Source organism: Lissotriton helveticus, chromosome 6, assembly GCF_964261635.1.
Source record: "Lissotriton helveticus chromosome 6, aLisHel1.1, whole genome shotgun sequence".
Lineage (NCBI taxonomy): Eukaryota > Metazoa > Chordata > Amphibia > Caudata > Salamandridae > Lissotriton > Lissotriton helveticus.
The window spans coordinates 954,496,971-954,511,333 of NC_136067.1; the positions used below are offsets into that span (position 1 = coordinate 954,496,971).

Below are 14,363 nucleotides of genomic sequence, written 5' to 3' on the forward strand. Positions count from 1 at the left end.
TCCGGTCAGTGGGAATCTGCGGGGATTGGCGTATAACGCCCTAGTGTAGTCTCCCCCTGGGAGCAGCCACCGGTCCATGGCATATCCGGGCTCCCCCAGATGGCCATATATCCCGTGGTTGATAGCCGCTAGCTGCGATGCCCAATAATATTTCTTTAAGTCAGGAAGACTAATTCCCCCGTCGTACCAGTTGAGAGTTAACTTTGAGAATGCTTTGCGGGGCCTGCCTTCCCAGAGAAGCTGCCTCTGGAGACTCTCAATCTCTCTGAAGTAGGACGCAGGAACCGGATCCATCGTATTCTGAAGACATACAAAAAACGAGGCAGTGCCATCATTTTAAACAGAACCGCCCTGCCTAGCATGGAAAGAGGAAGTGATCTCCAGTGCACAACATTGTTCTTAAGTCTCTGCATGGGTGGGTCCAGATTGCGGGCAAAGCAGAGTTTCAAATGCAGTGTCACATAGATACCAAGATATTGGAAACCCTCAGGTGCAATCTGGCTCGGGCAATGTCGCTGTATTTTGGGCGGGTCACCTTGGAGGACATAAACTACTGATTTGGACCAGTTCACCGTGAATCCAGAGTATTTTCCGAATATTGCCAACACATCCATGAGGCATATCAATGATGCTCTTGGATTAGTGAAGTAAAGAAGGATGTCGTCTGCATATAGGGAGATCTTGTCTTCCCAGTCCAGCGACCACCACATTCCACTGATGGACCGGTCCTGCGTACTCCAGGCCACCAGCGGCTCTAATGCCAATGCAAAGAGGAGCGGTGACAAGGGGCAACCCTGCAGAGTGCCCCTGCTTAGCTGAAAGTCTGGGGACTTGCGATTATTTACAACCACCCGGGCCATCGGGCCAGTGTACAAGAGACACATCCAGCCTGTGAATTCCGGACCAAATCCCAATCTACTCAAAACCACAAATAGGAAGGGCCATTCAACCATGTCAAACGCCATGGTGGCGTCCAGTGATACTAGCGATGCCGGCTCCAATATGGTAGGTGTCCTACTCAGTACTCCGTGTTGTCAACACAGGTTAAGGGCTGTATTGCGATGAGGCATAAAGCCCGTCTGATCTGGGTGAACCAGGGAGGTGATAACTTTAATCAGACGCATCGCCAGTAATTTTGCAAGGATTTTGGGCTCCACATTCAAAAGCAATATTGGCCTATAGGACGCGCCACTGGTTCTGGGTTTGCCTTCTTTATATATGACCTCTATGTTGGCAACGCTTTGATCATAGGGGAGCATTCATTTCTCTCTACTCTCCATGGACATAGAACGGATGTAAGGGGCTAGCTTATTAGGCCTCAGTTTATACAGTTCAATGGGGATCCCTTTGGGCCCCGTAGCCTTTCCCAAATTCACACCTCTAATAGCCTCAGACACTTCATCATCTGTCAGTGGGGAGTCCAAGTAGTCTCTGTTTTCGTCCAAGAGCATGAGAAGTCTAATATCCCTAATCATCTCACTATTTTCTTCCTAATTGAATCTACCGGCCGTAGTATGCACCGAGCGATAATAATCTGCAAATGTGTCTGCTATGGCCTGTGGTCTGTTATAGAACTGGAGTCTTTTCCCTGCACCTCAGGCAGCAGTCTAGATGCCCACTCCCGTTTGTCGAGCCACGCTATCAGCTTTCCGGCCCTGTCTCCATGTTCATAGATTCTACTCTGAACCTCTCTACTCTGCGCCCTGGCTCTATCTCAGACAATGCTGTTGAACTCATCTTGCCTCAATTGCAGGAGGTGAAGGCCTTCAGGGGTTACTGCTCGGTCTAACTCCTCTTCTGTTCTCAACACGTCCTCTTCAGCCCTTTCCATTTCAGCCTGTTATCAGGGAGAGTACTTCCCCCAGGATAACTGTTTTATATGCCTCCCATAGGGTCTGAGCAGAGTTAACCGTACCCGCGTTCTCTTGAAAGTAATTTTCAGTTGCTTTGACGATGTTCTTCCGGATATCCGGATCCTTCAAATACCACGGATTAATAGGGGCTACCCTGCCAACGCTTACGTGATCTAATTCCACACTAAACTACACAGGGGAGTGGTCTGAAATGCCCCGCCCCAGATGACGCATCTCTCGGATAATATGGGCCTGTGCCGCCGGGACAAGGATATAGTCTATCCGTGACAAACTGTGGTGTACTATATAAACAAAAGGAGTAGTGTTACCATTGGATCAAGGGGTTGGTCCTAACAGGCTGTAGGGAGATGGAGAGAACAAAATAAAATTATTCTTTTGTTAGAAGACCCCTCACTCACCAAACTGGTTGTTGACATGCTTCATCATCGGTGTACACCAGATATATGTGTAAATTGTGTTCTGTCTGGGTTGTGTGATCGACAGCTATCCACCAGCCCCACCGTGATTACAAATTCAGGCACCCACCTCTGAGCGGGTCTAATCACCCGAGGCGGATGGCGATCTAGGTCCCCGTCCATCACTGCATTGAAGTCTCCCCACCAACATCAGAAATCCCAGTGGAAATGTCAAGAAAATCGAGCCCAGATCTTTGAATGTCTCCGTCTGCAGGCCAGATGGGACATATACTGAGACGAATGTGGCTGTTTTCCTTTCGCATTGGCCCGAAACCCCTATATACCTAGACCTCTTATCTGACGATGTGGCCTGTACTACGAATGGGAACAAATTTTTAATCAGTATACCCACCCCTCGTGACCCAGAAGTAAATCCTGCGTGTGCTACCAAGTTATACCCTCTTCTATGCAAGGCCATGCATTTGTTCCTATTAGGTGAGTTTCCTGTAAAAGGACCACATCCGGGGCGTGTCTTCTAATAAACTGGCTGACCATCCCTCGCTTTATTTTGTCCCCCAGTCCATTCACATTCCAACTGAGGACTCTGACCCCCGATCCTTGTTTATCCGTCGTCATTATGTCTTTGTGGATATCGCTCTACCGCTGCTTTTCCCTTTGATAGTGTCGAAAAATTCAAAACATTATACAATTCAAATTCAAAAATGAAAACCATTACACACCTCTCCCAACTCCCCCCACACATCACAAACTGGCAGAGTGCCTGTCGCCCTACACACTAATACTAACTGACAACTAAAAGTAGTAAAGAGAGCTGGCTCTCCGCCCCTCCATCCCCGAGCCCATTTCTACCCAAACTAATTGTCCCTTGAAGATTATTGAGTGCATTGATGCAGTACCATAGTATAGTGAAAGTTTTGTCCAACTGTAGGACTATGGCTCCTGTACCTGCCCACATTTACCCAGTCTGCAATCACTGTCGCCGGACCTCACTCCTGTTCCTGTGCCTCCCGATCTCCCCATCGGTCTCATGCCCCAGAACCATTGAGGGGATCTGACTGTCTAGCCAGTCAGATGCCACTTCAGGATTGTCGAAGAACCACGCTCTCCCCTCAGCCTTCACACGCAGGTGCGCCGGGATCATAATGGCGTACTTGAGTCCTTTGTCCCTTAGTTTCTTCTTGAAGGCGAGGAAGTTCCTGCATTGTTTCTGCACCAAATGCGTGAAATCGGGGAAAAAGGAGAGAGTGGCATTTTCATAGTGCAAGGGCGGAGCCGCTCGGGCAACCTGCAGGATAGCATATCTGTCTCTAAAGTTTAGGACACCTGCAATCATCGGACGAGGCGGCGCCCCGGGCTTTGGCCGTCCCCCTGGGACCCTATGTGCACATTGGATGGTGAAGAATTTACCCAGTCCCTTGGGTTTAAGGTGTGATAAAATAATTTCCTCCACGAATAGATCCGGGGCAGGCCCATTTGATTTCTCTGGCACTCCCAGTATGCAAATATTATTGCATTTGTATCTCCCTTCATAGTTCAACTTTCGTTCGGCTGTTGCACAAAATGATTTAAGGTCCCGTACTTCTCGTTAGAGTTCCAACACATCGTCCATGAGACTGGCCACCTTTATGTCAAGGGATTTGACTTGTTCATAGACCTTAGTCAGGTCCACTCGGATGAGATTCACCTCTATGGAGACCATGTCTAGCTTATGTTCCAGGGACTCCATTTTGTGCCCTAAGGATGATTTGACCCCGTCTATTGCTGCCATGACGTCATGCAGGGTAAGTTCTGAGATGGGGCTCGCGGTTCCCCCCCCTCCGTTAGGGCGTGGCGGTGATCTGTTGGTGAGCCTTTAGGTAGGCTAAAGCGATCCAGTTTGTTGGTCTGGACCTGCCGCATTCCCTTGGTCAACCTGGTCTGATTCTTATCTGAATCTGGTTTGTTTGCCATTGGAGGGCTGATTCACGAGGTATGCCAATGGCACCTAGAAAAGGAATCTAGCTGCCAAATTCAAGTGTCGGTGAAAACAAGGAGGGGGCCCTACCGAATAAAAGCAGCCTGGTGGGAGCGATCAGTCTAACAGAACTCGGTGGGCCCAATTTAAATGCTGATCACAGGGTGGGATAGGGCGCTTTCGACCACTCCGGGCCGTCTGACAGAGTAGTATAACCAGCACCAAATCGCCAAGTATTACTGGTGCCCCAGAGGAATGTCAATAGGAGGGGGGAGGTTGTCAAATCATGGCACTGCCCAGGCTCACACAGGCAGGACGACCACGGTCAACCGCTCTTCATTTGGTCAGGTATCATTTTGCCCTTGTACACGCAGTTTTACTTGTACCTCCCGTGGTTATGGTTTGGCCTCATTCCCAACCGCTCCCTGGCAGTGTCCTGATCCAGGTACAGTGGCCTTCTGATGGACAGTGTATCTTTGCGGGATAAAGTGATCCCCGATCTCGGCTGCTCCGCTTCCCAACACAGTCCAAGGAAGGGGGGGAAACACAAAATCTACTCACCCCCTCTCCGCTTGCTGTCCCGCAACGCTCCGATCCTGTCACTGACACACGGCAAGCACAGGCGCGTCGGCGTCACTCGAGCCTGTCCTTATGCCGGGCTTCCAAGGTGAGTGGATTCCCAGGGAGGGAGCCCGGGGGGGGCGCTCCCCTCTCCTTTGTCAATCGCGCAAGTGTCACTACAGGGGCAGACGTGATATAGGGTGGCGATTCTGGTCCGACCTGCGACTTCCAGTCCGGGCCGCCCAAGTTGCTCCCCTCCACCTCAGCAAGCAAACCACGCCGGACCCCAGCTCCACGTCTTCATATAGGCTCAAACTGGCAGGACGCATAGCTCCGGTTTCCCGGGATGTCGGGTAACCGAGCTTGCAGCAATTGGCACTGCTTTCACTTCACTCGTGATGGCCGAACTTCAGGGGCAGGATAAGTTGCTGGATATTGGGCTCCGGGGATGGTCGCGGGGGAGCCGAGGTTTCACTCTGCCATCTTGGGCCGACGTTCGGCTCCTCCCCCCATAACTGGGTTTTTGTTGAATTTTTCTGTGATAATCGTTGCCTTTACTAGCCTCTTGTAGATTGGCTGTTCAGTGATAGTTTGTGTGTTTGCTAGGTGTGCTTTTTTTATTATTATTTCTTCCTGGATTGATGGTAGGGAGCTTAGTTTGTCCACTATCGGCCCACATTGGTAGGTTACCTGTTTTGAACTATGAGTAGCTTGATCTAAGTTTGTAAGTTGTCCTAATTTTGTGTTAATTCCTGAAATGTAAGTGGCCACTATGTTCATTAGGTCTATTTGTATGTCTAGCTTGTCCGATTACCGCATTACCATTGTCCTTGTACTGGCTTGTAATGTGTTAAGTAACGTAGTAAAGAAACCAGACTGGCCCAACTGGCCATTATTGTCACCTACTGGGTGTGCTTCATCTTCGATGTTGTTTCTGATGATATCATTGTGTCTTGTGTTTAATGCATTTATTTGACCCTTGTAAGGATACTCTAGGACCATCCTGATATCAGATGATGTGCAGGTGGATGCTCTAGAAGTGAAAAACACTTATTTGTTTGTTCCACGTCGGCCTTTGTCAGGGCTGTGTCCTCTGATGAAATTGTGATTATACTTTCCTTGTGTTTTCCAAGACTTTTGTTTCTGGATTCCTTTTTTTTTTTTTTTCGGTGTTTTATATAGCGCAAACTTGACCCGGTATTGGGTAACAGAGCGCTTTTACATAGCACCAGTTGTGTTACATGAGGACATATTAATTTTTTTTTTTTTTAGGCACGGGAAGATTAAGTGATCTGCCCAGAATCACGGGATGTTCAGCGTCATTGCCAAGACTCGAACCGGGCTCTCCAGATTTGAGGTCGACCTCCCTAGCCGTTAGGCCAACTCCTCTCCCCTGTTAGTCGTTTAGGACTCGCCTAGCGTATTGCGTAAGCAACCGCTATGCGAGAGATATAGAGAGGTGCTCCAGGAAAGCTTACCGAGAGGGCTTTTGAATGCGGATTATGGACAGTGCATGTGCTCCGTGCGCGCGCTTGCCATTTGCTCCCCCGCCCCCGCATCCGACTTGAAAGGAAACCGCTCGCACACCACCATTCCACCATTTGTCTGTGCCTCGCATCACTTCAGAGGCTCCCACCCTATCGGACTTCAAAGGAATGCGCTACCCCGCCCCCGCCACAGCAATGCCAAGAGCTTGTTATCTTCACGCCATTCGCGCCAGGCAGCAGTCCCACTTGCATTCCCAGCTCGTTTGTATCTTTACTTCAACACATCCCTCCGACCGTCCAAGTACGGTTTAAATCGGTATCCCAATTGTAGCCATGCATCCCCTATATGCTCCGTATTTTTCAAAATGTCCTATTAATATGTAGCTCAAACAAATTGCATTTATACCCTATATTTCAGGCACCCAAACATGCTTATTCCAAATCCTACTTCACATAACCCAGTCTCCTCTTACTGTGTATGCGTCCCTCGCAGCGCGTGCAGCCCTTGTGCCGGTCCCTCAAGTACGAGGACGATTGCCGGGAATCCGGCATTCTTAACCTTTCACTTATGGTCACGTGACTCCTGTGTCAATCCGTAAATCCTCAATGTTCATGTTTTGCAAAGATATATTTATATAAACCCGATCTCCAGTTCACATAAGTCGATGCTGCATCACTCAATATTTATGTGCCTGTATTATCCAGGCAAACTCCACCTTCATAATTTTAAATCAGACATCCGCGAAGCACCAAAAATTACCATATCGAAAGATAAACTTGTACGTATGTATAATTCCTAAATTTGAAAATTATTACAATCATTCGAAATTCATCCTCTTTTTAAATTGCTGGAATGTGCTAGAGACATCTACCTCTTCACATATTTATAGTATTACGACGTATAAAAAGTGATGCCATCTTGGATCATAGTAAAATACTTTGACCAAGCACAGGTCATAATAGCACACACATTTCCAGTGTATATTATCTCAAGTAGATGTACACAGTTATTTCCAAACCATTTACCCATACTCACCAATACAAGCCAAAGTAGGACATTTATGTGTAGTGTAATATATCCATTTGAAAATCAATCAGTTGTACCTTGACCCTCATTATGATTTGTATTCTGGATTCGTGTATCCTTTATCTGATACCTAGGATGTGGTTTCATCATATGAAACAGACCAAATGAGCTTAAAGTGTAATTCACATTACTACCACATATCTGGTTATTCTTCAAGCTGTAGCTACAAGTTATTCATTGCAGATTCATAAATCAATCTAGTAATGTTACTAAAACAAAAAGTAATACAAAATACAGTCTTCAATGCAAGTTATATTCTACCTTAATTACATTCAGATTCCACAATATACTCCAACTCCACCCTCCAACTCCAACTCCACCCTCCAACTGCAACTCCACCCTCCAACTCCACACTCCAACTCCACCCTCCAACTCCACCCTTCAACTCCAACTCCACCCTCCAACTCCACCCTTCAACTCCTTCTCCACCCTCCAACTACACCCTCCAACTCCACATACCAACTCCAACTCCACCCTCCAACTCCACCCTCCAACTCCACCCACCAACTCCAACTCCACCCTCCAACTCCAACTCCACCTCCACCCTCCAACTCCACCCTCCAACTCCAACTCCAACTCCACCCTCCAACTCCACCCTCCACCCTCCAACTCCACCCTCCAACTCCACCCTCTAACTCCAACTCTACCCTCCAACTCCACTTCCACCCTCCAACTCCAACTCCACCCTCCAACTCCAACTCCACCCTCCAACTCCACCCTCCAACTCCAACTCCACCCTCCAACTCCAACTTCACCCTCCAACTCCACCTCCAACTCCACCCTCCAATTCCACCCTCCAATTCCACCCCCCTACTCCAACTTCATCCTCCAACTCCAACTCCACCCTCCAACGCCACCCTCCAACTCAAACTTCACCCTCCAACTCCACCCTCCAACTCCACCCCCAACTCCACCTCCCAACTCCACCCTCCAACTCCACCCTCCAACTCCAACTCCACCCTCCAAATCCACCCTCCAACTCCACCCTCCAAATCCACCCTCCAACTCCACCCTCCAACTACACCCTCCAATGCCACCCTCCTTCACTCTGGGACACCCCACATCACTCGGGGACACTACCACATCACTCGGGAACACCACCACATCACTCGGGGACACCACCACATCACTCGGGGACACCACCATATCACTCGGGGAAACCACCACATCACGCTGGGACACAACCACATCACTCTGGGAAACCACCACATCACTCTGGGACACCACCACATCACTCTAGGAGCACCACCACATCACTCAGGGGCACCACTACATCACTCAGGGGCACCACCACATCACTCGGGAACACCACCACATCACTCGGGGACACCACCACATCACTCGGGGACACCACCATATCACTCGGGGAAACCACCACATCACGCTGGGACACAACCACATCACTCTGGGAAACCACCACATCACTCTGGGACACCACCACATCACTCTAGGAGCACCACCACATCACTCAGGGGCACCACTACATCACTCAGGGGCACCACCACATCACTCAGGGGCACCACCACATCATCACTCAGCACTACAACAGCACTGTCCTTGCTGGTGGTCCTGGACCCTTCGGCTCTACCCCAGGATGCCTGAAAAATTGAACCTTTTGGGGGAGTTACCTAGTGGTAGGTAACTCTGCCAGGGATGGACCGCGCTGCGGTGCCCTGGAAGTTATTAATAAATGTATACCCTTGATTGATGGTGAGGGCGATGGATAAGGTAAGGGGCCTGCTGGCACTTGCCATTAACCTTTTGGAAATGTTCCTCGGTAGAGGAAGGTCGAGATACTGATGTGTTGCCTACACAATCGATGAACTGTTTATCTGCCCTATATCCTGCTTCTCAAACAATTATGTGTGATCTGGTGGATCTTATGAACGGTGTTCTCATAACGATGTATGCTTTACTATGACGAAAGTGGTCACTTATCTTTGCACAATGTTGTGTCTATGTGATTAAAAGGCTACGCTCTTGGTTAAACCACAGGAATGACTTTTGTCCATTTCCTTGAGAGGGATGCAGTGGGCGCAGCGAGTGGCACGTGTGAGCGCACTATGACGCAAGGCTGCTGTCAGTGGGCAAGCGCAGGGAGTGAGGAGGAATGCATCATATCATAGTAGAAATGGTGCATTCCTGTCCTCTCCCTGTCATGAAGCGCATTTCATCAAAGTCTCATTGCATTGCGTGACTCCTATCTTCACACTATTCCTCACATATAATAATAAAATTGTTCATGTGAGGGGGTGCGTTACTGACTGGATGTTTGATGGTATGAAAAATGTTTAGCCGCCTTTGCCAGGGCTCTTGTGCTTCAACTAGGTGACGGGGTAGCACTGCCGTTGCTATCCCTGGCCTAATTGGACATGAAGGCTGTTGTAGGAAGAGAAAGTAAACAAGAAAGAGACCTGATAGCTTAACTAAAAGTAGTTTCCACTTCTTGGTCTTCCCCTAATCTCAGTGCAGCAAATAGTAGAGCTGCCATGGTGTGTCAAACAGGATATTTGCTCTCTTGACACTGTCGCCGGGTGGAAAAAAAGTGGCGTAACGCAAAGGGATTGGACGCGTCTGCAGAATATGAAGGGAGGCCCTTAGTATCCTATATCTCATGGATATTCATTGGTCTTGGGCTCTGTGGGGACCCCTGAACGGTTTGCGGGCCTCCGAAAGTTTGGGGGGCCCCTGTGCTGCGCAAGGGCTTGCATCACGCCCCAGTAAAGAGTTGCTATAAGGTGCAACAAAAGGTGACCTGGAAATTCCAATTGGGTTTCCTAGGATGCCTAAGTGCCACTCGTACCACTGTCACTGGCCTTTTGTTGGCCAAATGTCTATACAAGGACTGGGGGTTCTCATCGCTAAAATGAATTAATCTAGCACACACAAGGGTCTTTTAAAAAAGGTAATTTATGAGACGAACAAGAAACTATGATGCAAGGATGAAAAATTAGAGGAAGACTTGAGGCTTTGGAGGGAGCTATGTCACGATTTATTAGCTGATGGTCCCTTGATAGGCTCACAAAGTGCCACTGGAGTGGGTAGTCTTGTGAGTTCTGATGGAGAGGGGGAGTAAATGTTTTGAATGTTTAGCTGCCTAGTCTTAGAATTTGGGGGGGGGGTGTTGCTGAGGGTCCGATGTCATGAACCACTGTCACTGCATTGCATGAATATGTATTTCCTTTGCTTGCAACTGGGTGCACACCCATGCTAATGTTTATGTAAAACTTTAAATAAAGTTTATAAAAAAATAAAACAAGAAACTATGGGCCTCATTTATGAAAAGTGACGCATCGCTGCGTGAAAACAGCGATGCGTCACCTTTCACTGCGCTCTCCGTGCGACATGATTGATGCGTCATATTTATAATATGACGCATCATGTCGCAAGGAGTTACAGATACGTCAGTATTTCTGACGTATCTGTAGGCGCAAAAGTGACGCATTGCTGGAGTGTGTCACAAAAGTGACGCAACTCCAGCAATGCTTCCTTTCACATGGGGAAAGCCCCATGTGAAAGGGCTTGCGTCAGTCTTACGCCTGCTGTGAGGCAGGCGCAAGATGTTGACGCAACAGCGTCCTAAAAGTGACGCAGTGAAATCTCATAGATTTCACTGCGTCACTATTACGAGGCTTTTTGCGGGTGAACGCCCCCTCTGCATACATTATACCTGACGCAGGTATAATGTAGCGCAGGGGTTTACAAAGTGACGCATCTGCTTAGATGCGTCACTTTGTAAATAGTGTGCATCAGGAGGCATGTTTTACGCCGCCGATGCGTCACGAAAAGTGACGCATCGGAAGTGCAAAACTCACGCAAGGCCTCATAAATGAGGAGCTATGAAGGTAGTGGTCTAACTGCCATTCTGAGAACTTACAACTTGTACCACAGAACACACGGGGCCTCATTTATGAAAAGTGACGCATCGCTGCGTGAAAACAGCGATGCGTCACTTTTCACTGCGCTCTCCGTGCGACATGATTGATGCGTCATATTTATAATATGACGCATCATGTCGCAAGGAGTTACAGATACGTCAGTATTTCTGACGTATCTGTAGGCGCAAAAGTGACGCATTGCTGGAGTGTGTCACAAAAGTGACGCAACTCCAGCAATGCTTCCTTTCACATGGGGAAAGCCCCATGTGAAAGGGCTTGGGTCAGTCTTACGCCTGCTGTGAGGCAGGCGCAAGATGTTGACGCAACAGCGTCCTAAAAGTGACGCAGTGAAATCTCATAGATTTCACTGCGTCACTATTACGAGGCTTTTTGCGGGTGAACGCCCCCTCTGCATACATTATACCTGACACAGGTATAATTTGTAAATAGTGCGCATCAGGAGGCATGTTTTACGCCGCCGATGCGTCACGAAAAGTGACGCATCGGAAGCGCAAAACTCACGCAAGGCCTCATAAATGAGGAGCTATGAAGGTAGTGGTCTAACTGCCATTCTGAGAACTTACAACTTGTACCACAGAACACACTTTGGCATAACATAGTTCGAATTGCATATGAGGTCCGACCTGATGACGCTGTTGGGATGTATTTGTTATATTTGCCTTACTTAGCCAGTTTAGACAGTTGCCTGTGTTGCTGTAAAATTGAAGCTATTTAATGTTTTACATCAGGCTGCCCACATAGCTCTGCACTGTGACGACAAGACGGACGTCATTACTGGCTTGCGACAGAAAACCTTCTACGGAAGACCAAACTGGCACAGCGAGTTCAGACAACTAGCAGACAATCACCCGAGGTAAGACTAGCTTTGGTTTCCCGTCGGTGTGCAGCGCTGCTCCGACAAAAACGTTAATAAAATACAAGCGTGCGCGATTTCAAATGTTACACACCCAACAGAGTTCATAAAGAAGACGAAATCTCAAACACAACGCCAACGAAATCTAATATTGGTATGCAAAAATCTAATAGGTGGAAACCTCAATCTCTCTGGTATTTCTCCAGGCATAATTTAAATCACGCAATTCAATTACTCTTCTGCACAAAGGACAGAGGAACATTAATTTTCCTCAGGATGGTTATTAAAAATGAGATGAACGGATTTGTTATTTTTTTTATCATCGTAACAATGAAATATTTGTACCCAGGCCCACTTGCCAGATTATGATTCTTCTTAGTGTGGTACGGTGACAGAAGAAAAGGCAGTTCAGCGCTGTGGATTGATCTTCACTGAAGAAATACTTATTTGTTATTGGTTCCTTTAAAGCAAGAATTTAGGCATGTTTTGTTCCTCCTTATCACCAAACAAACCCTCACTTCATTCTGAGTCCAATATGCAGTGCAAGGTTGGGCACCTCTTTGCTTTTTGAAAATAGGTTAGATGAAAGTATATCTAAAACAACAGGCCCGATTCACAGAACTAACTTAAGACAAAATCCTAAAATTACTACCATATTGGTATTCACAGAAGGCACTTACTCATTTCGGTATTCACAGAAGGCACTTACTCACTTCGGTATTCACAGAAGTTAGGAGTCCTAACTTTAGGACTCCTAAATGACTTCTGTGAATACCGAAAGTCTTAAAGTTAGGATTTTTCTCAGTATAGGAGTAATAAAGTTAGGACTCCTAACTTCAGGACTCCTAAATGCCTTCTGTGAATACCAAAGGTCTTAAAGTTAGGATTTTTCTCAGTTTAGAAGTAGTAAAGTTAGCTTTAGAACTCCTAAACTGAGAAAAATCCTAAATTTAAGACTTTCGGTATTCACAGAAGGCATTTAGGAGTTTGATGTTGCTATTAAAAGTGGTCTCCTGAATGAGTTCCTATGTCCTAAGTAAAAGTGATCAGTCTTTCTTGTACAAATGCAAACGTTTTTTTCATGTACAGTGGGGCTTTCCAGATTTGTAATATTACATAGTGCACCTCATTCAGGACAGGAAAATGTTAGAGGCAGGAGAGAATTCACAATCTGCCTCTAAATCCTGAAAACGTTCAACTTTTGTGAATTCATGACATTTGAAAACCTCAATGTTTGTAAGAAGGTTGCCCTTTGTGCGAGTAAATCTTTTTACTAGTGTAAACCCTCCTTTGAGAAATTGCTAAAGTGGGTTTAGACTAGTTGAGCATGTAAACTACACTCAGTAATTCATTTGAAAAAGGTATCCAAGTACAAAATTATGTTCAGAAGCCTGCGGCTGGCACAATAAAATATTGGGGTGCCAAATCCTAAGGCTGCATAGTCTTGATCCCACCTCATGTCCCTTTATTCCCCCACCAGATATTCCTCGTCTCATAATTTTATTCTTGCAGTTTCTTTTTTATTCCTACTTTCTCCCTTTGTCGCTGTTTTTTCCTGTTTTCCTCTTCCTCCTTCGTTCCTCCTGATTATTTCATAGCAAAAGAGATACAAGGTGAGCTTTGGGGAACAGCACTTAATTTGAGGCAGTGGTTTCAGGTGATGCCCACCGACACTCTGTTCAGGAAAAATAAACACTGACTTAGGAGCTTTGTGAATAAAGGCTGCTGTTTTAATACAAGTGCTAGCTTCTGAACCGTGGACAGGTATAGAAAACATACAAATAGCCTGAATAATAGTTTTATTTTTATCTTTTCTTTCCTCAGCAAAACCATTGGAGTGTTTTTCTGTGGCCCCAAAGCATTGTCCAAGACGCTTCAAAAAATGAGCAGCGTGTATTCTTCGACGGATCCGCGGGGTGTTTGCTTCCATTACAATAAGGAGAGTTTCTAAGCAGCACATTTCCTTTAAGCAGACCCTACTATACATAAAATGTACACCACATGATGTATTTGCCAAGGATATGAGATCAGACAGTTGGTGACCAGCCCATGTTCTGAATGCCAGATTGCAACCAAAGCTGGTTTGATCACAGATTACCTGTACACTAACTTTGAAACACATCCCTTTCTAGAGAAGACATCTCACCCACAGCTGGACTGACCACTGGGAAACGCCTGGAGAACTGGAATATAGCTCCTGCTTTCAGTGCTGGTTGTAAAGATGGAGCCACA

At 46.9% G+C, this 14,363-nt stretch overlaps 1 protein-coding gene across 1 annotated transcript in view; it reads left to right on the plus strand.

The window, feature by feature from the left end:
• NOX3 (NADPH oxidase 3) overlaps window positions 1-14,156 on the plus strand; it is a 632,637-nt gene extending 618,481 nt beyond the window's left edge. The window contains exons 12-13 of the mRNA XM_078647785.1: window positions 12,007-12,131; window positions 13,956-14,156. Coding sequence (XP_078503911.1) covers window positions 12,007-12,131; window positions 13,956-14,082 — 252 coding nt within the window. The 3' untranslated portion in view covers window positions 14,083-14,156. The remainder of the gene's footprint in view (window positions 1-12,006; window positions 12,132-13,955) is intronic.
• The last annotated feature ends 207 nt before the right edge of the window (window positions 14,157-14,363 follow it).